Source organism: Rhodofomes roseus, assembly GCF_022264815.1.
Source record: "Rhodofomes roseus strain CIRM-BRFM 1785 chromosome Unknown C8Q71scaffold_13, whole genome shotgun sequence".
NCBI lineage: Eukaryota > Fungi > Basidiomycota > Agaricomycetes > Polyporales > Fomitopsidaceae > Rhodofomes > Rhodofomes roseus.
The window spans coordinates 1,040,797-1,064,243 of record NW_025952969.1 but is presented as its reverse complement, the minus strand read 5'-3'; the positions used below and the strand labels follow the sequence as shown (position 1 = coordinate 1,064,243).

General features: G+C 57.0%; 10 protein-coding genes across 10 annotated transcripts; 5 read left to right on the top strand and 5 right to left on the bottom strand.

The window, feature by feature from the left end:
* Positions 1-35: 35 nt before the first annotated feature.
* C8Q71DRAFT_837429 (glutathione S-transferase C-terminal-like protein) lies at positions 36-1,112 on the top strand (the record flags this gene model as incomplete). The annotated part of the gene is made up of 4 exons (XM_047926465.1): positions 36-68; positions 134-154; positions 212-820; positions 884-1,112. The coding sequence occupies 4 exons, from the start codon at positions 36-38 to the stop codon at positions 938-940; spliced, it is 720 nt and encodes a 239-aa protein (XP_047777902.1). The 3' UTR covers positions 941-1,112.
* A 754-nt stretch (positions 1,113-1,866) lies between these two features.
* Positions 1,867-2,800, top strand: C8Q71DRAFT_859090 (uncharacterized protein; the record flags this gene model as incomplete). The annotated part of the gene is made up of 2 exons (XM_047927589.1): positions 1,867-2,222; positions 2,284-2,800. 2 exons carry the CDS (start codon positions 1,867-1,869, stop codon positions 2,798-2,800), a joined length of 873 nt encoding a protein of 290 aa, XP_047777901.1.
* A 581-nt stretch (positions 2,801-3,381) lies between these two features.
* Positions 3,382-4,540, bottom strand: C8Q71DRAFT_797587 (uncharacterized protein; the record flags this gene model as incomplete). Its single annotated transcript, XM_047925755.1, has 4 exons — positions 3,382-3,582; positions 3,625-4,093; positions 4,166-4,439; positions 4,489-4,540. The coding sequence occupies 4 exons, from the start codon at positions 4,538-4,540 to the stop codon at positions 3,382-3,384; spliced, it is 996 nt and encodes a 331-aa protein (XP_047777900.1).
* Positions 4,541-6,394: 1,854 nt separating this feature from the next.
* On the bottom strand, positions 6,395-8,104 carry C8Q71DRAFT_766003 (uncharacterized protein). Its single transcript, XM_047924169.1, has 5 exons — positions 7,622-8,104; positions 7,416-7,572; positions 7,214-7,368; positions 6,730-7,153; positions 6,395-6,677 (listed from the first exon to the last, which is right to left on the bottom strand). The coding sequence occupies exons 1-4, from the start codon at positions 8,012-8,014 to the stop codon at positions 6,818-6,820; spliced, it is 1,041 nt and encodes a 346-aa protein (XP_047777899.1). The 5' UTR covers positions 8,015-8,104; the 3' UTR covers positions 6,395-6,677; positions 6,730-6,817.
* A 100-nt stretch (positions 8,105-8,204) lies between these two features.
* On the top strand, positions 8,205-9,937 carry C8Q71DRAFT_766001 (uncharacterized protein). The gene is made up of 5 exons (XM_047924168.1): positions 8,205-8,352; positions 8,405-8,725; positions 8,787-9,537; positions 9,592-9,772; positions 9,827-9,937. The coding sequence occupies exons 1-3, from the start codon at positions 8,333-8,335 to the stop codon at positions 9,502-9,504; spliced, it is 1,059 nt and encodes a 352-aa protein (XP_047777898.1). The 5' UTR covers positions 8,205-8,332; the 3' UTR covers positions 9,505-9,537; positions 9,592-9,772; positions 9,827-9,937.
* A 241-nt stretch (positions 9,938-10,178) lies between these two features.
* On the bottom strand, positions 10,179-13,075 carry C8Q71DRAFT_765997 (uncharacterized protein). The gene is made up of 6 exons (XM_047924167.1): positions 12,442-13,075; positions 12,253-12,377; positions 11,963-12,060; positions 11,256-11,912; positions 10,789-11,199; positions 10,179-10,726 (listed from the first exon to the last, which is right to left on the bottom strand). The coding sequence occupies exons 1-6, from the start codon at positions 12,796-12,798 to the stop codon at positions 10,626-10,628; spliced, it is 1,749 nt and encodes a 582-aa protein (XP_047777897.1). The 5' UTR covers positions 12,799-13,075; the 3' UTR covers positions 10,179-10,625.
* A 1,674-nt stretch (positions 13,076-14,749) lies between these two features.
* Positions 14,750-16,203, bottom strand: C8Q71DRAFT_120981 (uncharacterized protein). The gene is made up of 3 exons (XM_047916392.1): positions 16,097-16,203; positions 15,151-16,034; positions 14,750-15,100 (listed from the first exon to the last, which is right to left on the bottom strand). Exons 2-3 carry the CDS (start codon positions 16,012-16,014, stop codon positions 14,903-14,905), a joined length of 1,062 nt encoding a protein of 353 aa, XP_047777896.1. The 5' UTR covers positions 16,015-16,034; positions 16,097-16,203; the 3' UTR covers positions 14,750-14,902.
* Positions 16,204-17,135: 932 nt separating this feature from the next.
* Positions 17,136-19,438, top strand: C8Q71DRAFT_724750 (uncharacterized protein; the record flags this gene model as incomplete). Its single annotated transcript, XM_047921651.1, has 3 exons — positions 17,136-17,919; positions 18,091-18,691; positions 18,748-19,438. 3 exons carry the CDS (start codon positions 17,136-17,138, stop codon positions 19,436-19,438), a joined length of 2,076 nt encoding a protein of 691 aa, XP_047777895.1.
* A 573-nt stretch (positions 19,439-20,011) lies between these two features.
* On the bottom strand, positions 20,012-21,561 carry C8Q71DRAFT_765982 (uncharacterized protein). Its single transcript, XM_047924166.1, has 3 exons — positions 21,498-21,561; positions 21,098-21,433; positions 20,012-21,038 (listed from the first exon to the last, which is right to left on the bottom strand). The coding sequence occupies exons 1-3, from the start codon at positions 21,515-21,517 to the stop codon at positions 20,324-20,326; spliced, it is 1,071 nt and encodes a 356-aa protein (XP_047777894.1). The 5' UTR covers positions 21,518-21,561; the 3' UTR covers positions 20,012-20,323.
* Positions 21,562-21,991: 430 nt separating this feature from the next.
* On the top strand, positions 21,992-23,089 carry C8Q71DRAFT_710366 (uncharacterized protein; the record flags this gene model as incomplete). The annotated part of the gene is made up of 2 exons (XM_047920737.1): positions 21,992-22,305; positions 22,357-23,089. The coding sequence occupies 2 exons, from the start codon at positions 21,992-21,994 to the stop codon at positions 23,087-23,089; spliced, it is 1,047 nt and encodes a 348-aa protein (XP_047777893.1).
* Positions 23,090-23,447: the final 358 nt, after the last annotated feature.

Here is a 23,447-nt window from a genome sequence, read left to right as displayed (position 1 = left end):
CATCTTACCTGTGAACCCGCATTCTACATCGCACTATGCCTGAGCGTATCACCCTCTACACTGCAAAGGTACGTGGTCATGACACCAATCGTCGGGACGAGTCGACGCTGATCAACCGGTTCCTGGCATGCAGATCTGCCCGTATGCCCAGAGGGTAACTACATAGGCGGGCTGAGTGTACATCGATCAGCGCGACTGACATGCAATCCAGGCAGAGCTGGCCCTCGAGGAGGCAAAGGCAAAGTACACCAAGTACCAGATCGATCTGCAGAACAAGCCAGAGTGGTACGCCCCCAAGGTGAACCCCGCGAGCAAGGTCCCTGCCATTGCCTACGGCGGGCCCGCCGTGCAGCCCGACCAGCCCTCGTCCGAGTCCGTCAAGCTTGCCGAGTCGCTCGTCCTCGTCGAGTTCGTCGCCGACCTCTTCCCGGACTCGCCGCTCCTGCCCGCGGACCCCGTCAAGCGGGCGCAGGCGCGCTTCTTCATCGAAGTCGTCTCCTCCAAGCTCGTGTCCTCGTGGAACAACGCCCTCCGCACAGGCACACCGGAGGCCGTCCAGGCCTTCCTGGGCGGCGTCGAGGCCGTCCAGAGCCTCCTCCCCGCGCAGGGCTACGCGGTCGGCGAGTTCAGCATCGCGGATATCTCCGTCGCGCCGTTTCTTGCGCGCGCGTACGTCGCGCTCGAGAACGATATCGGCGCGTACGAGCAGGGTGAGGGCGCGAAGATCCTCGAGGCATTGCAGCAGCCGCGGTTCGCGCGCTTCCAGACGTACTGGGCTGAGCTTCAGGCGAGGCCGAGCTTCCAGGCGACGTTTGACAAGGTGCGTTTGCCTCGCAGAGGGCCGCCGCTGGGTCGTGCGCTGATGTCGTGGTTGCATCACTAGGAGTACGTGACCGAGGCGTTCAAGAAGCGCTTTAGCAGCCTTCGTGTCAAGCAGTGACCCGGGAGGCTTTGAGAAACAGGCTGACGACGATCCAAATTGAAGTTTGTACACGATTGCGCACCGTACGCCCGAGGAAGAATCCACATACATGTTGTACAGTAAGGCTTTATACACAAGAAGTGCCCATGTAAGCAATGTCAGAGGTATGAAGGACTTAGTTCAGACTCAAGAGTCGTCGAAAGGCGAATGTTCAGGCCGCAAATCGGCTACGCGGTCCTGGTCCTCTTTGGTTGTCGCCTTATGTCGGCCTCCTCTTGTGAGGGATTCTTCTTTGACCCTGTGATAATATGACTGTTATACAAGGCTTCCTCTCCGTTGTCCTCAAGCTAGCCCTCCGAGCCGGCGGTTCGTGGCGCTTCCATGAGGGGCCCGGGGTACAGTATGAGGTGGACGACTCGTATGTCTGCGACCGTGCAATTCAGCAGCCTGTGTGCAAAATCGTCTGGACGCTTTCAACACTTGTAGTTGCGGTGCAGTCGCATTTTCCGGTTAGCACGTCGCGACGCGCGCGCCGCGATCATCCACCGCGATGTGGTCGTCCACGTGACTAGTTGAACGCGTCTGTGGCGCAGCCTCTATACTACGCCAGATATGCAAACTACTTCTGGACGTCGTGATGCAAGGAAAGAGCAGAATTGTATTGGTGCACACGCATTGCCCGTGCCGCATCGCTGACGACGTTGCGTCGCTGCCAGTGACGGTGGTAAGCAATGTCGGGCGCTAACGCAACGCGGGTAAAGACGCCTCAGCCCTGGCCCTCACTGAGCCGCCACTCAGCCACTCACACCACTCTGACCCCTATTTCACTGACGGTCGTTGAAACGATCTTGTGCACTAATACTGTGCAGAAAGAGCACACTACATGTACGTACAATCTTTGTGAATCGCTGGGACGAGGAGGACTCACTATCAACAGCCCGACGATGTCGTCGAGCCGACCTCCGAAGCGGGCCCGCCGCATCGATTCCACAGAGCCACCGGACGAAGACTTGCCAATAGTGAAGGCGGGCACACCACCGCCGGAATTAATTCCGCCTGCCCCATTCGAACACGACGACAAGTTTTGGTACGAAGACGGGAACGTCATACTCGTCGCGGAGCGCGTGGGCTTCCGAGTATACAAGGGTTTACTCGCTGCACAGTCCGACGTCCTGCGCGAGCTGTTCTCGGACTCGCATCCCGCGGACGCCCAACGGATCGATGGGAGTCCTGTCGTGTATGTCCCCGATAGGGCGGAGGAAGTGCGGTCGCTGTTGTCAGTTCTTGTGGAGGGAAAGAGGTGCGTCCGTAGTCACCCCTTTGTTCGTTGTCGTCGACGAGTGATCGTTCGGCATCGCCAGCTACATCACGAAGCGCGACGTCAGGTTTGAGGACCTCGCGAACTGGATCCGCCTCGCGCACAAGTATGGCATCGCGGACCTCCTGGAGAACGCGCTGGCCCTGTTCCGCAGCCTCTTCCCGTCCGACTTCGCTTCCTGGGCCCGTCGCGGCGCACTGCAGTCGATGCACCACTCGATCACGGCAGTCAACCTCGCTCGTCTTACCGGAACCACAACAGCCCTTCCCTGTGCTCTGTACGAATGTTGTCAACTCCCGATCGAAACCCTCCTCAACGGGGTCGTCTTCGCCGACGGGACGACGGAGAAGCTCGGTACAGAGGATGCTCATCGCTGCTTAGCCGCCTTGCCCGTCCTTGGAGCCCAGCTAGCGGTGGCCGTCACGAAGATCGCCGACATCAAATTCGATAACGCTTGCCCGAATCCTACTAGGTGTATGAAGGAGATTGGCGATATCAGACGAGAGGCTCTCGGGACTTTGAAGTCCCGGGAAATCTGCTGCAACCTCCTCTCTTCATAGGTGAACTCCATCCAAGACTACAACCCCAAGCTTCCACCCAATCGCAAGAATCAGGCGCATCCCTTGTGTATCAGGTGCATCAGGGTAGTCCAACAAAACGATGCGAAGGTGTTACAGGAGTATTGGGATAGCCTGCCTGACCTGTTTGGCGTTCGAGGCGTGATGGCCGTCGAACGTTAAGTTCAGTGTAGCCTCGAGGTAGGGTAGCAAAGCGAATGTGTATGCTTGAGACAGTGTGAGTGGACATGTAGTGATCTGTGTGATAGCCCCTGCAGTTGTACAGTATGCAGCGCGAGGCGCCGATGTCATACAGAACTCGCCAAAGGGAGCGCAGTGCGAACCAAGAATCCGTTGAAGACAGTGCCGGTGCAACTCTGTTCGTGCATATCGCTCTCCGAGGTTCCGCGACACACATGTAAAGCCCGTAGTTACACCGTCGTGCATGTAGAGCAGTAGCACAGCGCCACCCACACCGACGATCACTGAGGCGACGACATCATGACTTCTGTTTGAGCTCGGTATACTGTATACATATCGATAACATTGCAAAGATACACACCGCCATACCGCCTCACGGCTTCTCACTCAACCTCCGAGTCGAAGTCCTCCTGGTCCCAGGTTTTGTCGACTGGGAGGTCGAAGAACCTTGGGAGCTTAGCCCACAGATTCTCCTCGGACTGCGCCATCTTCGACTGTAGGAGGGCGATGCAGGCTTCGCAGAGGGCTGTATAATTGACGTTGTATTCGCGCTTCCTGAAAGTGTCTAGCAGGTCGTAACGCGGCTCCAAGACACCCGCCTCCATATTCTCCCTGGACGCTCGCACCAAGGCAGCGTTCTTGAAGTTGTGGAAAGCGAGGGAACACATGCCCGCGGAGGTGCAGTTGGCGATGTTCGCAGCGGGGAGGGACATGTTGTGTATATCATTGGTTAGGCGGCGGACGAACTGGACCTTTGCCTTCATGCACCTCAGCAGGTCTTCCCGGCCGAGCATATTGACAGTGCCGTCCGGGTGAGGTGCACCGTCAAGCAGGTGGTGGTTGGCAAGTAGGCAACATACGTAGAGCGCGGATGGCAGGACGGAAGGCGTGTTGGTAAGATGAGCTAAATTGATGGCGGTGATGGCTCGCGGGGAGTCGTGCCGCTCAAGATCGCGCCAGGCGTCGAGGGTCGCCGGGAAAAGTTGCTTGAGCTGCCGTACGGACTCCGCCAAGAGGTCTTCGATACCGTACTTGTGTGCTAGACGGATTCGATAAGACAGAAGGTCCAGTTCGATATCGCTCCTCCAAATATACCTGGCATACATACGAAGAATCAGTGCACCGTGGCTACTAGGCTCCGGCAGATACAGGCCACGCGCCGCGTACCTCTTGCCACACAACAGTACACCCAAAAGCTCTCTGAGGGCATCGGGAGTGTCAGAGAGATGAACAACTGGGCAGCCATAGACGAGCCAGCTGTCCTGGGGCTGCGGAACGGTGAAGAGGTCGTTGAAAACCTCGGATCGCTTCGCAAGCAGGCCTCGATACACGCGAAAGCCGACGTTTCCTGCAACTAGCACAATGTTTCCGTCGTCGTACCAGATTTCTTCGTCGCGCGTGAACCCCGTGACTTGGTTTAGCTCGACGGTGTCGGAGTCGCCTAGGGTAGCGTGTAAAAGGGGTCTGTAAATTACACACCACTTTTTTACATGTATTTAACGTGTAAAATACCGGTAAATTACTGGACCGCGAGGCGGGCATGTAAGAAAGGGTAAAGAACCTCGGTCACGTGTAGCTGCGGCTTGCGCCTTGACGTTTGAGCCACAGAGTGCAATGGACAAGTAATATAGTAGTAGATATCGTGTGATGCATGTGCAGGGGTCATCAAGCTGAATGTCTGCTTCGAAACGTTAATCTTAGAATTGGAAGTGTGGCACTGCTTGGCGCGGGCGTACATTGTCAATGCTTGACATGACGTAATCGAGGTTAGGGCTCCGCCAAGCGACGCACGGAGAACGCGCGTCCGGCGTCCGTCCCTGCTGCTGCAGAGTGCACGAAGCTCTGTGTCGTCCATCTGTGCTTCCTTGCCCCAGTGCGCCAGGTATCGAATTGCTAGCACTTAAGGCCCTCCCTCGTTTCTCGGTGTGCTCGTATTGCGCGTCGTGTCGCGTCTGTCGCGTGCGGCATCGCCCTGTGTCCGCCGCTTGCCCGGTGCTGCGTCATCGACGGTATGAACACCGACATCTTCGATCGCTTCGCGGAAGAGGCTAGGACGGCGAATACAAAAAGCAAGCACGGTGTATTGGACGAGGTGCTCAAGGCGGAGAACAACTCATTCTACTTCCTGACGTTGTCGGGCAACGGTGAGTATTCGAACAGCATGAGCCAGCATGCGACTCTCGTACCCTCTCTGTTACCCACCGGACAAAAGTGTCCATCACGTCACTCCGGTCCTATCTAGTCGCCCTCACTGCCCTCGACATCCTCGCGCCCCGCACCGCCCCAGATACAACTGCAGCGGCGTGCACAAGGTCAATTGTCTTTCTCCCCTCCACCCTATGATCCCACTTGCTGTGTCTCTTACTTCCTCTCAGATACCGTGTGCCCCTGCCGGACACGCTCCACAGACAAAATGTCCGCTTTTAGCGGGTCCGCCTCCGCACCGCAAACGCCGGCGCATGCATGCGTCCCGGGCCACACTCCCCGTGAACCTGTTCTCAGTGGTTCAAGTTGCCCAGTCCGCCGCGCTTGACTCTGTGATTGCGCATGGGACGCCGTTCACTGCCGTGCCGTTCATGCCCGCGAGCAGCGTGCTGGGGCCCGACGGCGACAGGAGGTAGGACAAGGGCTGCTCAAATGAAAACGAGAGGAGCGACTCGTGGCGCAAGAGCGTGCGCCTGGCCGAGAGGAAGGATATCGCGAGCTCAGTATCAGTGCCTCTGTCCGCCGCGTATCCACGAATGTCACCGTGTTGCTGTCTGATATTCCATTCACCATGGGGAGCATCACATCGCGTCTACGCTCCAAGTCATTGTTTGTTCTCATAGTGTCTGCTGCAACCGAGTACCATAAGACGATGCATGTAGAGCAGTACACTCAATATGAGATTGGTTTGGTACAACCTCTGACTACGTGATGGTGAATTATATACATGTGCAGTCCCAGTCCGAAACCATGAAGATGGTTGTCTGCATAGAGTTGTTTTGCCATTGGGCTGGTCCCAGTGCGCCGCAGGCAGCGAAAAATCACGTGATACATGTATCTTACGGTAAAAAACGCACGTAAACAACTCACACCTAGGGGCGACTTACTTACCTACCGTAAGTTACCGACCTCGAGTTTCTTACGCAACCTTAGAGTCGCCGTTGGCTGGAGTCATTGCCGGGCGTGGTCGTTTGGAACTGCTACTTCCTTCCGGTGCCGCAGCTCTGAGCGTAGGAGTGAGCGACTGTGATACGTCGTGGGTACCATATCGCTTACTGGGAGCTTCCGCGTTTCATTGAAGAGCGAGAGGAGGGACTCAGCGTTGTGAATAGTTGATAAGTTTGCCGCGTTCGAAGTTCGAACGGATCTTCGAACGTCCCTCGACGCGACCACGTGAGTACATATTCGTTAGACGTGACGGTGTAGCACTGTATTTTGCAGGGTCTAAGTACTACCTATTCTGAGTGCAGAAAGCTACCGTACCTCCGTGAAAGCAACTGCATACTTGTATTAGACTGTATGTAAGGCAGGGGACACATCGGATGCGACGCATTTATCCGCGTGCGCACAGTATGTTAGGAGAGCATGCACGTCAGTGACTACTGATGTGCCTTTTGTGCACATGGCAGATGTCACCCATAGTGCAGTGGTCGTACTGACAGCGAAGGCATCACGAACTTGATGCAGACGTAATGTACGCGTGTTGTTTGCAATAAGTAACTGCTGGCTGAACACAAAGTGAGTAGATGTCCAAGCTCAAGACGGATTGGTCAGCGACGCCCTCGCACAAACCGATACTGTACATTCCATAATTCAAACTCACGACGCCCAGGGCTATGTCTTCTCTCCGGTGCTCCTCTGCCTGATCTTACTCTTTTGTGCTGCCTCTTGCACCGTCTGTCCCTCTCGCCTCCACTGAGCATTCTCCCAGGCGTCCCACTCTTCCCGCGCGTCAACCCATCTCTCTTGGACATCACGCACGTCGCTTTTCGGGCCCTGAATCGTAGCCGCGGCACTTGTGAAGAGTCCGTATGCATTTGGTCGTTGTGAGCTGGGTGCGTCGTGCGCGTCGAAAGTGCCTTCCGGCTGCTGTGCGTCTGGCGGTGGAACGAAGACGCAGCCTGTCGCCTTGTCAATCACATGCATGAGGTGCAACATAGAATCTTTGTCCTGCGGACGACGTCAGAACATGCGCAAGGCAGACGAAAGACATCGCGGAGAGAGGCGTACTTCGACTGCGAGGGTTTCGAACCCTACGAGCCCGTAGTCCTCGATTAGAGAGCATATGGCCAGGTTGAGTGCCTTGAAACGCGGTGTGGACGAAGATAGTGCGTTCTCGAGGTACGAGAGGTCCTGGACCTCGGTGTAGAAGTCGAGATTGAAGTCTGCGCAGATCAGCGCGGGCCACGCAACCAAGGGCAAGTTGACGCACCGAGGTCACCGTATTGCGCTATGAGGTCGACCTTCGAGAGCACATTGACATGCGGCAGCTCAAGGTGCAGCATCGCGCGCAGCGACAGCATCAGAACGGAAATATACTTTGGTGCGTCCGTCACATAGTGCGCATCGCACAGGTGGACCGCGGCTAGCTAGCGCAGTTGCAAATCATGATTCGCCGCGAGAGGACGTCACACATACCCGAAAGCCGCTCTTCGTCAGCTTGTGCACGATGTTCTTCACGCTGTCGTGGTTCGTGCTCAACTCCACCTGACCAGGCAAGTCAAACAGCACGTAGGCGTCCTTGCCTAGCTCCCGCAGCCTGTCCTCGAGCCAGTCGAAGTTCGCTTCGAGGTACTCCATGCAGTAGAGCATGCCGCCGTTCGGTCCGAGCCCATGTTCCACCATGACGTCCTTGAGGGTGATAAGTTGAGAGACGTCAATTGCGCATGGATATGGTATGTTGTCGTTTGCGGGGTCAAGGTTGACGACGGAAATGGGTCGATTAAGAGCGGTGAAGAGCTGATGCTTGCCGTAACAGTAGGTCGACTTGCCGCTCCCGGGCGAGCCGCACACGACCTCGCCGAAAGGCATGCTAAATCAGAAACACAAGCAGATAGTTTGAACACAGTTCCGATAGCGGACGAACGAGTGAGGGCAGGATGTCGGAAGGCAAGCGTCCACTAAGGTCTACAGTAACAGTAACGGGTACGGTAGGCGTGACTAAAATACGCGTGACGGTAATGCACGTGGGCATAACAGGTCACACCGCGCCGCGGCGCGCGTCGCAGCGCGATCGACTCTTTTTCTCTAAATCTTTGTATTAAATGTTGACTCGACCATCCGCACATTCACTCGAAGCAGCGCTGCGCAAGGCACTGTAATCAGTATCGTCTTTGATCTGCGCTTAAGATGAAGCACACCATGTCTAGGTACTTACTCGCTGTAAGACATGCTCATGAGTATTGATGGTATCTTGTGCAGCGACAGCGGCGAAGTTGCCAATCACGCTGGCAAACGGCCCCGTCTGGACAGCGTCTTTCCGACGATACAAGGTCCCCTCACCGACGTCAAGCACGACGAACAGCTGTGGTACCCAGACGGGAACATCATCCTAGTTGCAAAGGGTGTCGGCTTCCGCGTGTACCGAGGTCTACTTGCCGACCGATCCGAAGTGTTTCGCGACCTCTTCTCCGTCCCCCAGCCACCGGACGACGAGACGGTCGACGGTTGTCCGATTGTCCACTTATCCGACACCGATATCGCTTTGAGAGAGTTCTTGCTCGTTCTCCTACGCGGCAAAAGGTGCGCACGCACCTCTTGCTCCGAACCAAGAGGTTACTGACGCTCTGGGCCGCGACGCCAGATACAGCCAAGAGGATGATCCTGAGTTGGACCTACTGTCTTTTCGGATTCGTCTCGCGCATAAGTACGGCGTTACGAGCCTCCTTGAGGCATCGGTGTCCAAGTTGAAGGCGCTGTATCCCTCTCGCCTCGCTGTATGGCAGAGCATGCGGCATACCTTCTCTCCGCGTGCCATCACCGCTGTTAACTTGGCGCACCTTACTGGCACCCTGACCGTACTACCTGCTGCACTCTATTGCTGCTGTCAACTCCCCGACGCTACCTTGCTTCGCGGTGCGACGCATCCCGACGGCTCCAATGACTGCCTGAACCAAGACGACCTATTGAAGTGCATTGGTGGGAAGGTCTATTTTGCGCAGGAACAAATGCAAACTATCTGTTTTTTGTTCTTACGTGGCGAGGCATCATGCAGCCATAGATGTCCTTCCAAGCCTTCCTGCAAGGGAATCTTCAATAAGATCCATAGCAAAGCCTTGGCACGCGCATGGGAGAGGGACACAATAGCGTGGGCTATGGAGCCTTGGGACGATATACTCAACAAATTCGACCCCCGCCGTCACCGGCCTGACTCTCCCAACATGCTCTGCGTGGCTTGTATGAAGCGGATCGATGAAATGATCGAAGAGCACTTCACCAGTATGTGGGACGGGTTGCCATACCATCTAGGAGTTACCCTTGATGACACCGACAAGTGGAGCCAGTCCGGAACCGAGGAGTAGGCCTTGCGAACCCATACTCGTGACGACGGAAGGGTAGGCACCTGCATTCTGCGCTGCAAGCATACCCAAAGCTAATCATGCTTCTAGGGCAGCTTTGATTCCATCGTTCAACCATCTTGGAACGATATATGTGCTGTCGCGGCGTTCCCTTGTGTTCGCTCGCGCTCATGTCTGAAGGGGTCGGAATGGTGTCACGGACTGTTGGTCCTCATAGACACTTTCCGCGTTCTTCGCTTGAACTTGGTATGGACGGATATACAAATGATATGTACGCAAGGTTGCTGTATTTGTCTCCCTATCTATAATGTAACGACTCAATCAGTGCGCCTGCGTCAAATTTGGCTGCAACGATCATGATCACCCAGCTGGACCGCAGAGCGTGCGTGGTACCGCACCACCCGCGGCCGGAAGTTGCACTGGTTGGGGAGCCAGGTAGTGGACACGGTAGCTATGGTCGGGGGATCCTCTCCCGTGTACTGAGTACTGAGACCTCAGGCCTCAGGCCTCAGACCTGAACGTTTGAACGTTTGAACCATCCATCACCTGAACCATCAGCCGAAGGGCAGAAACAACTGTCCGCTGCATTCACTGACTAGACTGATCCCTCCGGATCCCTCCCAGTACTGAGCGCAAACACACCACCGTCCACTTTGAAGCTATCCCAGCCTTTCGACGTCGATGCCGACAATGCCTATTACAGTCCTTGTTGCCTGCTGGTGCGAAGTACGAGGACCTTCTGACGAGGCTCGTGACTGCGGACAGCCCAACGTATATCTGCCTCTGTTGCAGTAAAGCCTGTCAATAAAGACCAGCATACAGCGGCGAGCTACCGACGATGTAGTCACTGTCCATTGCCAGAGGGAACGATGCGACAAGTCTCAGCTAACGGCACCATCTTTGCTCTGAACGCAACAGCGACAGTAATTGGGTACGATATACGAAGTACGAAAGATGGATACAAGATTATCGTGGGGCGAGCAACAAACGAAGGCAACGCTCGTATTACAGAAGGGGGTATGCGTATGCGTATGCGTTACAACTTCCCTGGTTAGACTCGTAATCGTTACACTGCTCCGTGCACACTCACGAACGCATCGACCACGACAGCGCACGCTCGGCATTCAGTTCACACGGACACCCCATCCCAGCATCTCGAACATGACAGGGATGAGGCCGCACGCGAGCATGCCGATCCCACAATAGACGATGACCTTCGTCAACACTGCACGCGGCGCGTCAGGCGTCAGTATCGAAATACCAGTCCGAGTACAAGCAAACACGCACCATCCGCGTCGTAGTGCTTCACCTCCTCCCGCTTCGCCCCGTACTCGTCCACGCCCAGCCCGAGGCCGACCTTCTCCGTGGGGTACGCGTCGCGCGGGGCCCTTCCCCGCGCCTTCGCGCCACGCAGCTTGACGTTGCGCTCGCCGTAGATCCCGCCGGGCACGCCGAACCGGTGCCCACTCGCGCCGCCCGCGCCGTCCATCTCCATCTCGAGCATGCTCGGGAGGTCGATGACGGACGGGATAGGGTAGAGGCCCTTCTCGGCCGGGACGTTCTTGTAGTCCGTCGCGGGCGTGTAGAACCGGCGATGCGGGAGCGTGAAAGCGTGCGCGAGGAGACGGAAGAGCGGGGGGAGGACGAAGTGCATCATGCTCTTCGCGAGGATACGCCAGATGAAGATGACGAGGATGCCTGGGGGCGGCGTGAGTACGGATGAGCGGGACTGGAGGGGCGAGGCAGAGCCTTACCGAGAACCATCTTCATGCTGGCCAAGGACCACCAGGTCATGGCGTCCACCCAGTTGCCCCAGGGACTGCCGGGTTGAATACGCACGAAGAAGCTCTCGTCGTACCCGTGGTGGAACATGTACCACCGCGAGAGGATCTCGCCCATCACGACGGAGACGAAGGCGATCGCATCCTCGAAGCACGGGCAGTCGTCCACGGGCTGCGGGTGTTTGTGAACCATCAGCAGGGAAACCGGGATCGTCACGGCGGGGACTATCCAGTCGGAGTCGCGGATCCAGACATGCAGGGCATCGCTGTAGAATAGATGAATAGCCCAGATGCCCGTCCCGAGGACGAACCCGCACACGCAGTCCGTGAACGAGTGCATGCCTGTGTACAGCCGCCCGTACACGATGGAGAACACGTAGAACAGCAGCACGCCGACGCAGACAGTGTAGGCATTGCTTGAGATGAAGATGTCCTGCCTCAGAGAGGGCACAGCGACCTCGTCAAGGACGATGGCCGTCGAGTTTTGAAGGGAGATGACGGAGGACACAACGGATGCTGCAGATCTTATGTAGGCTTGGTGGAGGAGCGTGAAGAAGAATAGGGCCATGGAGACACTGTTAGTCGTATGTGTGGAGGGGAAGCCATACTCGTGATGGTGCGTGCCGATGGCTGGAGGGCGTGTCAGGGGGTCATCATATCCATATGCAAGCTGGACGCACTCAATCTCGTAACGGGAGGAGCGAATGGCCGAGGCGAGCAGATTGCATCCTTCACGAACGAGGATACATAGACTCCGAGCGCAAGAACCAGCAAAAGTCTACAGAACCGTTGTAAACATCACGCGGAGCAGAGAAAAGGGAGCCTTTTCTATACTGCTCGGCCCTGTGCAGTGGAATGTACACAGACGGACGGCATCGTTCGTACGGAGACAAGCCGTAGCACGACGAGCACTCCGCCTGTGTGCACTTCACGCGCAAGACCCAGCAAGATAGATTTGGCGAGTACGCACCCTCGAGCAACGTCTCCATAACCGAAGAACGCGAAAGCAGGCAAGGAGATCATGAAGAACGTATGCGTCCCGAGGGAGGACGTATAAACGAAGTACCTGTCCAGGAACGGCGTACGGACAGCCTCCTACGCATGCAGTTCATATGTGTAAGAACGCTTTCTACAGCAGATACGGACTGCAGCAACTCACCTGCATCTTCGCGAGCACCTCCGACTCCCAGACGACGCTGTCACGGATGCGCCGACGGATCCCACTCCTCCAAGAGTTCATCGCCTCCTCGTAGACCTCCTCAGGCAGCAGCCCGATGCCCGCAAACACCTCGCCCTCGCTCCGCGGCTCGCCCTCCACGCCGTACCCCGTCTTCTCATCCCACACACGTCTGTCCTCGTCGGGCGAGACGGACGACGACCGCGACTCCGAGCGTATGCTGCTGCCGCAGCTGAACAACTTCTCCGACGTAGGGCTCGAGGCGTCCATGTCCTCGACGAACGGGTAGCCAGCCAGCTGGCTACCAGTGCCTGCGTTTTGGGTCATGATGGAGGGCATGGCGATTTTTGTCTCAGCGTTGTCCGGGGCAAGCGAGCGGCCGTCTGAGACGTGGGCGTATGGTCTAGTGTGAGAGTAGGCGGGCTGTGGTAAGATATTTACTTGGACGTGACGTGAGGGTTCGTGAGCGGTAGAGTTGGACGGTCGGTGGGAATGGGATGGGAGATGGGAAGGGCGCGGCCGCAGAACGGGCTTCGCGGGGCAGCGTGTTAAATCAACGGTGGCGGTGAGCCGGGTGGGGTATCACACGCCCAGCCTCAGTGCCGGCGGGCCTGACAAGAGGTGTAGCGCTGTTACTCATGAGACACAGCCGCCATACATCATCTTGTGTTCATTTCTGAATCACGCAAGCACGGAAGACGGGAGTGGTTCAGCTGATGGAGCCCGAGCGTCGAGGATGACCGAACATTCACGCGGGGCACACACGACGATCTCAGCAGAGGGAGTAGGGGGGAACATGCATCATATAATTGGACACCAGTATAGAACATGGAGAAAGAACATTGGGAGAACGCGAAGCGGCTCGGAGCAAGGTTCAGGGGACCGGAGTACACGCAGATCTGTCAGGTTGGCGGTCAGTCAGATGTCCGGCATAGGACGGAAGAATCAACAGATGTGATGAAGAGCCTCAGCGAATATACGATGTCCCCATACGTTAGTCGGACATATGCTTGTTAAATATTGTTGAAATCATCGGCAGGGAAAGGGAATGCAGGTAGGGGATGACGTGTGGCATAGACACTCACCAGGATATGTATGACCGTGCGTACCAGAACATGGCAAAGTTTATAGATTGATTCCGGCGCAACAAGGGACGCTGCAGACACCCGCGCTGCGCACATCACAGAAGCCCAACAATGGCGACAGCGACAGCTTTGCGCGGCAGGGCAGCCGCCTCACCACGAATGCGTAGAAAAATCACCTGAGGCAAAAGAGAGCATTTCAGTAAATGGTACACATCCACATAAGAGACAAGACAATGTGGAGGAGAGCTCAGTTGGTGATGCATGTTGTGAGTGCGGCTCAGGAGTCGCCAACTCGGATGTTATGGATAACAATCTTCATAGCAAAGCAACAAAAAAAAACCACCCCAGGTACTCACCTACCACAATCAACCCTCGACGACTTGTTGTGGGTCAGTATACCGCGGTGGTGAGCAAGGAAAGAGAGCAGGGACTGACAAAAAGTGCAGAGACGCGCTGGCACGAAAAGGCGGAGGCGCTGACCGCGTTCTGCTCTTCGAGCTCCGCCACAGAATTTAAACGGAGCTTGCCAGCTGTACAGTTCGCTCAAAATGATCGCGTCGCGTCGGGGCTCTGTCGTGTCTCGCTCTCTCGTCGACGACTCGACCAAGACTCGGCCGCTGTGCATGTGCGAGCTATACGTGAGTATCCTGTTCGTGTCGCTCCTGGATGATGAATCTATTCAGTTCTGCTTCCGAATGGAGATTAATCTCTTGTGGACAACCTGTATACCAAAACTCAATTCTGACTATTCCTTCCCTCCATCTTGACGTGTTTGTATGGACATCGCGCTGATACATGTTCTTCTTTCAGGGCTCGATGTACTCTATGCCAGTCAACTGACTGCGGTGCGCGTTCGTGTTAGCCAGGTGGTGAGCATTTGCGTCTACTTGTTCGACCAGGACGAAACCAAGTTCATCCATTCGTTGACGTCCGCTGACGCATCCCGTCTTGTCCCTCCCGTCTCGCCTGTCGAGTGCGGGGGCGTGTCTGCTTGCGTCGTCTTGGTGCATGTGGGCCGGACGAGGTGGGGTTCATGCGTTGGAGAACGGTGAAAACACCGGCTTCTCTGATTTTCTCATCGGCTCCGTCTGTAGAACGTCGTACTGATGCGTCATCTTACAGGTAAGTTGTTGTTCTTGCGTACTCGCGTGGATGTGGTTCGTGTAAACATCGTTGGATGTGTTGAGTAGAAATGCGGCTGTGTCATAATGTATCTATTGTACAAGACTACGTCGATATAGATACAGATACAGAGTCTAATAACATGATAGCAAACATGATAATACTACGAACAACGGTGCGAATCAGTAAGGATGAGCATAGCAAACAGAGGGTATAGAACAACTGGGCGAATCGGGTTATCGCGACCTATACGCTACCACCAGTCTCCAGTACTTTGGACATTCGGCTTCGAACTCCTTGAGCTTTCTGCTGCGTTCACTCTCAGGTTCGTCTTCTGGCATGGCCGGCAAGTCAGGAGGGTGCGGATCTGAGCCGGAGTAAGCCTTAGACCCTCGGGCGAGGACGATATGCATATGCCGGGGATGGAAGAAGTGCTGGATAGTGTCGTCAGCAGTACTCCAATGAAGAGAAACATACCACGTACATGGTTCCAGTACCCGATCAGCTCGCCCACCGGGCCCCTCCTCCGGTTATGCATGTACACCTCGATCCCCTTCACCACGAGCCCGACCGACAGGCCTATCAGCGACGGCAAGCTCACCCTCGTCATGATGCGCTCCCACTTCGACAGCTGGCCCGCCGCCTCGACGTCCCTGAGGAAGCGCGACCAGTCCTCCTCCGTCACGTCGTGCGTCGCGAACGGGTGCTCCGCGCCGCTCGCGCACGGCGGGGCCATCCTAGGGAAGCTCCGCGTGAGGTCCGTGCTAATCCCGAGGAGGGATGTCGGCTTGAACGGCGTGTAGGGCACGTCCGCCGCGCGCGGCCGCTCGAACGACGGCGGGGGCGGGCTGAGCAGCGCGGCGAGCCCGTCGCTGCTCGTGGGCAGCTTGAACCCGCGCGAGGGCCGCGTACTGGGGTCCTGTCGCGCGGCGAACTCGGCGGCGGAGATGGGCGAGGTGGGCGAGCCGGTGGAGGAGGCGAGTGCGGGGGACGAGGAGGACCGCGCGAGGAAGTCGCTGTAGGAGGAGGCGGCGTATGGGGAGAGCGAGCGGCTGCTGCCGACGCTGAAGTCGCGCCGGTGGGAGGGGACGGAGAGGTATGGGTTTGTTGATGGGCTGGGGGACGGGGCGAGCGAGCGGGGTGCCGGGGATGGTGCGAGTGTTGAGGACGATATGGATGTGGATGGGCCGCCGCTTGCAGTCAATAGAGATGCATCGCGGGCCTGTGTGGAGGGCCCGCCCCGGCGAACGTCGACTTGCTGATATGGTGGAGGCGGGATCAGCAGGTCAGGATCCCGCAGGGGACCTGCGGTCTTAGCGTCCATGCTGCCCTCGTTCAGAACGATCATATCGACGCGAGCTCAAGTTCCTACGCCGCAGGCGGGTGTCGTCAGTCGAAGGCACCCGCAGTTCAGTGATTGCCATACTCACCTTGAAACAACCGGGGATGCGAGGAGGACTGACCGACGACTGCTGACTCTGCAAGCCAGGACAACGACCTTTGTGCTCGGGACAGCCTGATCAATGGGCTCTGTACCGTACGTACAGCCACAGCTCGGCCACACTCCCGCCCGGCTTATTTGCTCCGACCCTTACGGGTATCTGCATTTTGCTGGTCAATCTCAGGTGCTATACTCACTGGTGAGGCCCTGAGTCCGTTTGCAGGAACACATCTGAGTATTGCGCGTGACCGTCGATGTCTCATGACTTGAAAGTCGTCCTTGACCAGTAGTAGTTCCACTGTCGGCTGTGGCGCGATGGTGTTCTTCACTCTACGGAGGTGACGTCCGATATAGGCAAGTGCTGTTCTTCCCGAGCCACGGGAGGGACGTCTACATAGGGCTCCGCCCTCAGTGACCCTAAAGGGACAAAACAAACAAAAAACAAACGGGAGGGACGCGGTCACCCCGTCGACTGAGGGTGCAGTAAGTTGCAAACTCATGAAGTCAATGCCCTGCAGTATTCTGCGCGGCGGTCTCTCTTCCGTTGAGCACTGTTCATGGCAATCAACTAATCGCGCTGAACTTCACGGCTGTCGCATTTAAGTAGCAGCTTTGATGTAATACATGTGGATGTGAGTCAGAATTGACGCAGCTTACAGCGACTGTAGGTCGGCGCCGGTGCCGGTGAGACGCGCGGGGTGGGCGACTCCAACTTGCCGGCGCGCCACGTCGGGCGCTGCTGCCTCAAAAAGGCTGCCTCTGTCTCCCTCACGCACATTGCACTCGCCCACCTTTATATACAGTGAACAGATGAATGCAATTTATCAGCTGTAGATTGACATAGAGTTGAATGAAGCGTTGAAGTTGGCGCTCAGCTTGGATCCGCCAGGGTGGTTCCCGACATCATGACGCAGCCCAGTATGGGAATATTACGTAAGCTCAGATTGCCTCGCCGAAAGTGCGCTGCTCGCTGCGCCCGTCTTTCTTCCACCACCACCACATCCACCTCCGCCATCCGCACCTTTGCCATGCTCGTCGACAACCCGCTACAATCAGGCTTTAGCCTCAATTCAGCCTTCGAAGACTTCTTCAACATGGATCTTCTCGCAGGCCCCTCGAACGCCGCAGGCTCGAGCTCTAGTGGCTCGTCGCCGCGTTCAGACGGTTCCCCCTCCGAGTCTTTCACCGGCCTCCCCCCGACCCCCCCGAACCCCTACGTGCCCGACGTCGCCCTCAACTCCCATCCGTACCTCGATTTTCCCCTTGACGATGACTTCTCCAAGCTCGACCTCCCCATGCCCCTCGCAGCGCCCGGCTTCGACTTCATGAGCGCCTTCTCCAGCGCTGCGGCGCAGATGGCAAGCCCAGGCGACTCGGGCTCCGGTGCGTCGTCCTCGACGTCCGGCACGTCGCCAACAAGCATCGACCCGCAGCTGGTTACCTCTCCCACGGGCCCCAAGCCCGCGAGCGAGTTCGGTGAATCCGTCGAGGAGGACGAGGACGAGGAGGGAGATAATGAAGACTCCATGAGTGCCATGGACGATGCCCTGGACGAGGAGCTGTCGCTCGCGCCCATGAAAGTCGGTGGCCGAGGCAAGTCGAACCGGAAGGGCACCGTACAGTCAGGTGGCGTCGTTAAGCGCGCCGGGAGCGAGAAGAAGGAAAACAAGCCGGCGAACATGCTCGCAACAACGTCCAACGACCCCGAGGACTGGCGACCGACGCCTGAGGAGTACAAGAAGATGAGCAGCAAGGAGAAGCGCCAGCTGAGGAACAAGATCAGCGCTAGGAATTTCCGTGTGAGGAGGAAGGGTGAGTGTCGTTTCCCTGCAGTTGCCTGTTATACGGCTGAGCTGGCTGGCTGGCTTGCGCGGGAACCATGATATACAACTGCGTATGTATGCTGTGGTTCTGGCAAGCCGCCACTCAGGTCACCCAGTAGTATCTCGCGCAATAAATGTCATTTACTGACTTGTACCACAGAGTACATCACTACCCTTGAGGGCGACATCGCGGAACGCGATCGTCTCATCGACGCCATCCGCACCGAGCTCGGTAGCATGCGGTCAGAGAACGGCGCTCTCCGCCAGGAGATCGATGCGCTCAAGAAAGCCCTACTTGATGGTCGCGGCAGCGTCGACACTCCCGTACTTCCGCCTCCTGCTCCCATCCCTACCGTCTCCCCTCTCCTTTCCTCCGGCCCCTCTTCCAACACGTCAAGCGCGCCTGTTCCGCCCAAGAGCCCGCTCGTTACACCCAACACCCAGAAGGATCTCCCGACGTCGCCCAGGCTTGGCGCGCGGGGTTTCTGGGGTGGTGCGTCGAGCCCTTTCGGCGCTGGCGGCTTCACTCCCGTGCACACCACTCTTGTGCCTGAGTGGGGCAGCGTGCTGTCGGGCAAGCCTATCGGCAGGCGCAGCCCGACCCTCCAGGAGAACATCAACCCGGTGCTCAACGCTGCACCCTGGCCTGGCGCTGACAAGGCTCAGCAACAGCGGCAACAGCAGCAGCAACAACAGCAACAGCTCGGCGCTCTCGAGTCGTTCATTGAGATGCACCCATTCACAATGAAGACCCTCGATCCGTGAGTACCTCTCATCACCGCTGCTCGACGAGATAGCTGACGTCTTTCTTACACAGGTACCGCATGCAGTTGTGGCGCAACATGGCTTCCCAACAGCAAACTGGCCGTTCACAAGCCCAACAGCAGTCGCACGCAAGCCCGAGCCCAAGCCCGCTCTCGAGCCCCAACGCATCGCCCTCCGGACTCGCCGGCGGCCTCCGCCCGCACTACTTCGCCAAGTCCGGCCCGCTCTCAGCTATCCTCTCCGGCAAGGCCGCGGTCAACGCATACCCGACCCCGCCGAACTCCCCGCCGCTCGCGCCGTCCCTCGCACAGAACCTCCAGCCGTCGCAGCCCGCGGGCGGCAAGGGGCAGCAGTCGCAAACACCAACAGCCCAGCAGGCGATGCTTGCGTCGATGGCGTCCCAGACGCTCATGGGCAAGCTCGGCTCCGCGTTCTGGGACGCGTTCTCCGCGAAGCCCGCTGCGATTCCGGTGTCCGGCACTGGCTCTGCGTCGCGCGCGGCCGCGCGGACGCTCGACGCGGACAAGATGCGCCGCGTCATGGAGGGCAGCGCCGTCCTCAAGGTCGTCGACGTCGAGCCGCAGGAGAAGACCTCGCCCCGCATGGCGGCGCCCCAGCCGGCGTTGGCGCGCACGATGTCGGCGTCGGCGGTGCCGTCGGCTTCGTCGATGAACGAGAAGAAGTGCCAGCTGACGGACGTGCTCGCAGAGTCGATGGCGAGCCTCAGCCTTGGGAAGAAGTAAGCGATACCTGAGTATCTGCTGGTGCTCGGAAGAGCAGCGTGTGTTGCGTTGCGAGAGAGGTGTCCGGTGCGTGGTTGGAGTCGTTGCGGACGCTTGTTGCATCGTGTTGCGTGCCGTGTGGGCGCGCGTCCCGGCTTTTTGCTCACTTCGTTCTTCGTCTTGTCGTCCTTCGTCTTAGTAGTGTTAGACCCAACAAACCCTCCTTATCTATACGGCTTCTTGTCGTCCCTCTCCCCTCTCGCTCCTCGTCTCTATCTCCATCCCAGCCACACGAAACCCCACTCCTCCCAGCACTTTCGTTAATCCCATCTCCCTCCTCGCTCCCTCGAACACCCTGACCCTTGTTCCGTCTTGCTGCTCCCCGCCGTTTCGAAGCTTGGCTCTTGACCTCCCATACCGTACCGTATTTGCGCCTGGCGCGCGGGCCTCTCGCGTGCCAGCGTGTGTAGTTAGTTCGCCTCGAGTCCTGGAATGTCTGCTCTCCCCATGTTGATAGTCGCAAAAGAGAAACAAATGTAGATATTATTGTGCAAGTGCTCACTGTTCTTGGGAGAGGCGTGTGAGTGACCTCGAGGTGGTCGCTGCGGAATTTCTGCTCTCTTTGAGAGTGTATGCAGATAAAGCAGGTTCAATAAATGTAGTAGCGTGTACTGTAGATACATGTATTCATACGGGTATATAGGGTATACAGAGGGCGATGTGTAGTGATTCAGATACAGTGCAGCGTATAAGTATATGGATGTGGGTATACAGGGTATGCAATGGGCGACGCGTAGTGATACGGATACAATGCAGCAATAGGCGGAATGGCAGTACATCTTCACGATGAGTCTTGTGGCATCCAGATCCTTGAGCTTGTCAGCAGCATATGTCAATGCCACTCAGCTACTCAATCTCAGGATCCCCGTTTTCTTCGGCCACTTTATCCTTCCAGGCGTCCACGAGGCCCGGCAATGAAGCCCACCTGGTGCAGATAGTAGCAAAGACCCTCTCGCGGAGGTTGGTCATGCAGCACTCGCACAAACTGACGAGCGCATTTCCGCCAACCTTCGTTCTGTCATATTTGTCCAACAGGTCGTCCCACGTGTCGAGGATGTCTATCGGCGTCGCGACGTCGAGCGACCGCGTCGTCGCCGTGTGGCGCATGCGATCGAAGGCCCTGCAGCAGGACGGCTGCGAGCGGCAGCCCTGGACGAAGGAGCCTATGTGGTGGAGCAGGGTGTGGATGCCATGCACGTGTGTACGCCCGAGGAGAGACTTCGCGGCCATGCATCGCAGGAGGTCGTCCCGGCTCAGCTCGTCGGTGGTCCCGTCGGGATGAGCCGCGCCCTCCAGCAAGGCACGGTCGGACAATTGACAACATACATATAGCGCGGTGGGCAGCACGGACTGCGTGTTCGTCAGACGGGCCAGGTTGACGGCGGTGATCCCTCGGGAAGTGTAGTGGCGTCCCGTGGCGCGCCAGCTTGCGAAGTTCGCTGGGAAGAGTTGCCTGAGTTGTTGTATGGACTCATCCAGGAGGTCTTCGATGCCGTATTTGTGCGCTAGGCGGATGCGGTAGGACAGACGATCTAATTCAATGTCGTTCTTCTGGATGTATCTGACGGTCAAACGCGGGTATGAGCACCTGAGAGGAGACCAACACAAGGATGGACGCACTTCTTTCCGCAAAGCAGTACACCCAGGACCTCTCTCAAGGCGTCGGGTGTATCAGACAGATGAACGACTGGGCAGCCGCAGACCAGCTGGCTGTCCTGTGGCTGCGGGACGGAGAAGAGGTCGCTGAAGACCTCAGATCGCCTCACCAACAGACCTCGGTACACGCGGAAACCAACGTTTCCCGCAACTAGAACGACGCTACCATCTTCGTACCAGAACTCTTTGTCGCGTACAAGCCCTGAATCTTCGGCTCCGGTGTTTGGGCCTTGCGAGCGGTCTTTGTGCGAAGTCTGTCGACGAGGCCGTTTGTGGCCACTTGCCTCCTCCGAGGTGTCTCTACGCCACAATGAACAGACCTCGTTGAGTCCATCAGGCTCTCAGTGCATGGTATACCACTCACATATCTAGACTGCGCTTCATGATGTATTAAGTGGCAGCGTGTGTGGTGGATGCAAGTGGAAGAGAGGATGATGATGAACTAAGTAGAGAGGAAAGACGCGTTTAAATATGTTGATCGTCGTGCCACACGTGATTCCGATCATTCAAAGCGGTACGTACTTGGGCGAGCACTCAGCGCGTCGGACCGGAACCTGAGTCCTGTCGCATCCGGCGAATCTATACTTTGGTAGGGCGAAATAATACCAGTACATGCGCAACCTGTCAAATGGCTCACCGTAAAATTCTCAGATTACACTCGTCAAACCATCCATAGACACTGCGGCGTAGTATCTGGCAGTGGCACTGCACTGCCACGGACAGTCCTGCCAGTGTGGCTCCTGTTACGTGGCATTGAAAATCCGCAGAGTCAGCAAAGTAAGCTCTGAATTCTCATTTAGGTGTGCGACGATGGAGAGAAAGACCACTGATTCGCTGCCAGTTCATCGCATAACTTGAATGGCTGCCGAATCGTCGAGGCCGCGCAAACGTGCACGCCTAGACGCCGCTTCCGCCTCTGGGAGCACGGTTGTGAGCGCAGTGACGGACGACCAAGTGTGGTTTGATGATGGAAACATAGTCATCGTCGCACAAGGCACCGCCTTTCGAGTCCATCGTGGGGTCCTCTCACTACACTCGGAGGTGTTTCGCGACATGTTCACGGTTCCCCCACCCGCCGATGATGAGACGATCGAGGGATGCCCTGTCGTACGCGTCACCGATACGGTGCACGAGATGCGAACCCTGTTGTGGGCCCTTTACTACGGTAGACCGTGCGTCGAACGACTCGTATACACGGCGGAGACTGATGAGTGATGTTCTAGCTTTGTCAACAGCAGAGAACCGATGGAATTCACGGTCGTCGCAGCTCTGGCTCGACTGGCCCACAAGTATCATATCACCGACCTTCGAAACGATGCCGTCGCCCGGATCAAGACTCTGTATACGGACAAGTTTGAAGACTTCACGAAGCAGCAGCCTCACTCGCATGAACTGCTGTCCTACAAAAGGCAGGACGCTTTCGAAGCGGTGCAGCTAGCGCATCTGGTCAACGAGGAAACAATCCTTCCCGTGGCGCTATACCTCTGCTGCCAGGCCAGATTCTTCGAGGACCACACGGCCATTGCCGAACTCATGGCACATCGGGCCGACATCGACAAAGTGGACCTTCAAGTTCGTGTCTGGGCCGAGGAGGACCTCTCGCGTTGCCTAGTCGCCCGGCCCCGACTCATGCAAGCCAAGTTCGAAGTAGTATGCACCACTTTCCAGCAAGGGCTTAGTCCGAGCTGTACTGGCAAGAGGTTGTCACAGTGCGAAGAAGCTCTCCATCGCGTCAAGGACAACATTTTATCGTACGAAGTGGGCAACAATTACCATCCAACTCTCGACGTTGACTGCCTGGCGTCTTGTCTGCAGGACGACCCGGTAGGAGAGGAGTTGAGGAGTTTCTGTGCGGAGTGTATGGCTTTCTTCCGAGAACGTGATCTTGCGGCACGGAGTTCTGCTTGGGCTCAGTTGCCGCGCTGTTTTGGACTGAACATAGCAGGATGGGCGTAGACAGATATCGTTGCGAGCCGTAATGTAGGTTAGTGCACATGGTGGAATCTCCGAGTATCGTACATCGCACTTAGAACCGATGTCAGTTCCGTTTGCATCTGCATCAGGCGTTCCTCGTCTGAGACTCTACTGGTGGGCCGCGTCAATTGGTATGTCCCCACGGCTCCAGAACGAACATTTGCGTTGTGTTGACGGTAACATCTGAAGGCGACTCCGTATTATTATAATGCACATATCGAATTCTATGAACCACTGTCCGTCCGTTTGCATTAGGCTTGTCTCGTGTGGGGCCCACTTGATAGCGTAGTACACAAACTGGGCTGTCCCAGCACTCCTCACCGAATTGATTCATATTGTG

What these genes read in the sequence shown, in the direction of transcription:
- C8Q71DRAFT_766003 (XM_047924169.1), bottom strand. Translation starts at nt 8,014, where the DNA reads ATGCCTTTCGGCGAGGTCGTGTGCGGCTCGCCCGGGAGCGGCAAGTCG. An exon ending in AGCGCAATACGGTGACCTCG is followed by an intron (nt 7,369 to 7,415) that starts GTGCGTCAACTT and finishes TGATCTGCGCAG; the next exon opens with ACTTCAATCTCGACTTCTAC. An exon ending in TCGAAACCCTCGCAGTCGAA is followed by an intron (nt 7,154 to 7,213) that starts GTACGCCTCTCT and finishes CGTCGTCCGCAG; the next exon opens with GACAAAGATTCTATGTTGCA.
- C8Q71DRAFT_766001 (XM_047924168.1), top strand. Translation starts at nt 8,333, where the DNA reads ATGAAGCACACCATGTCTAG. An exon ending in ATGAAGCACACCATGTCTAG is followed by an intron (nt 8,353 to 8,404) that starts GTACTTACTCGC and finishes TATCTTGTGCAG; the next exon opens with CGACAGCGGCGAAGTTGCCA. An exon ending in GTTCTCCTACGCGGCAAAAG is followed by an intron (nt 8,726 to 8,786) that starts GTGCGCACGCAC and finishes CCGCGACGCCAG; the next exon opens with ATACAGCCAAGAGGATGATC.
- C8Q71DRAFT_765997 (XM_047924167.1), bottom strand. Translation starts at nt 12,798, where the DNA reads ATGCCCTCCATCATGACCCAAAACGCAGGCACTGGTAGCCAGCTGGCT. An exon ending in AGGTGCTCGCGAAGATGCAG is followed by an intron (nt 12,378 to 12,441) that starts GTGAGTTGCTGC and finishes CTGCATGCGTAG; the next exon opens with GAGGCTGTCCGTACGCCGTT. An exon ending in TATGGAGACGTTGCTCGAGG is followed by an intron (nt 12,061 to 12,252) that starts GTGCGTACTCGC and finishes ACGGTTCTGTAG; the next exon opens with ACTTTTGCTGGTTCTTGCGC.
- C8Q71DRAFT_120981 (XM_047916392.1), bottom strand. Translation starts at nt 16,014, where the DNA reads ATGATCGTTCTGAACGAGGGCAGCATGGACGCTAAGACCGCAGGTCCC. An exon ending in TGATCGGGTACTGGAACCAT is followed by an intron (nt 15,101 to 15,150) that starts GTACGTGGTATG and finishes GACACTATCCAG; the next exon opens with CACTTCTTCCATCCCCGGCA.
- C8Q71DRAFT_765982 (XM_047924166.1), bottom strand. Translation starts at nt 21,517, where the DNA reads ATGAAGCGCAGTCTAGATAT. An exon ending in ATGAAGCGCAGTCTAGATAT is followed by an intron (nt 21,434 to 21,497) that starts GTGAGTGGTATA and finishes ATTGTGGCGTAG; the next exon opens with AGACACCTCGGAGGAGGCAA. An exon ending in GTACTGCTTTGCGGAAAGAA is followed by an intron (nt 21,039 to 21,097) that starts GTGCGTCCATCC and finishes TTTGACCGTCAG; the next exon opens with ATACATCCAGAAGAACGACA.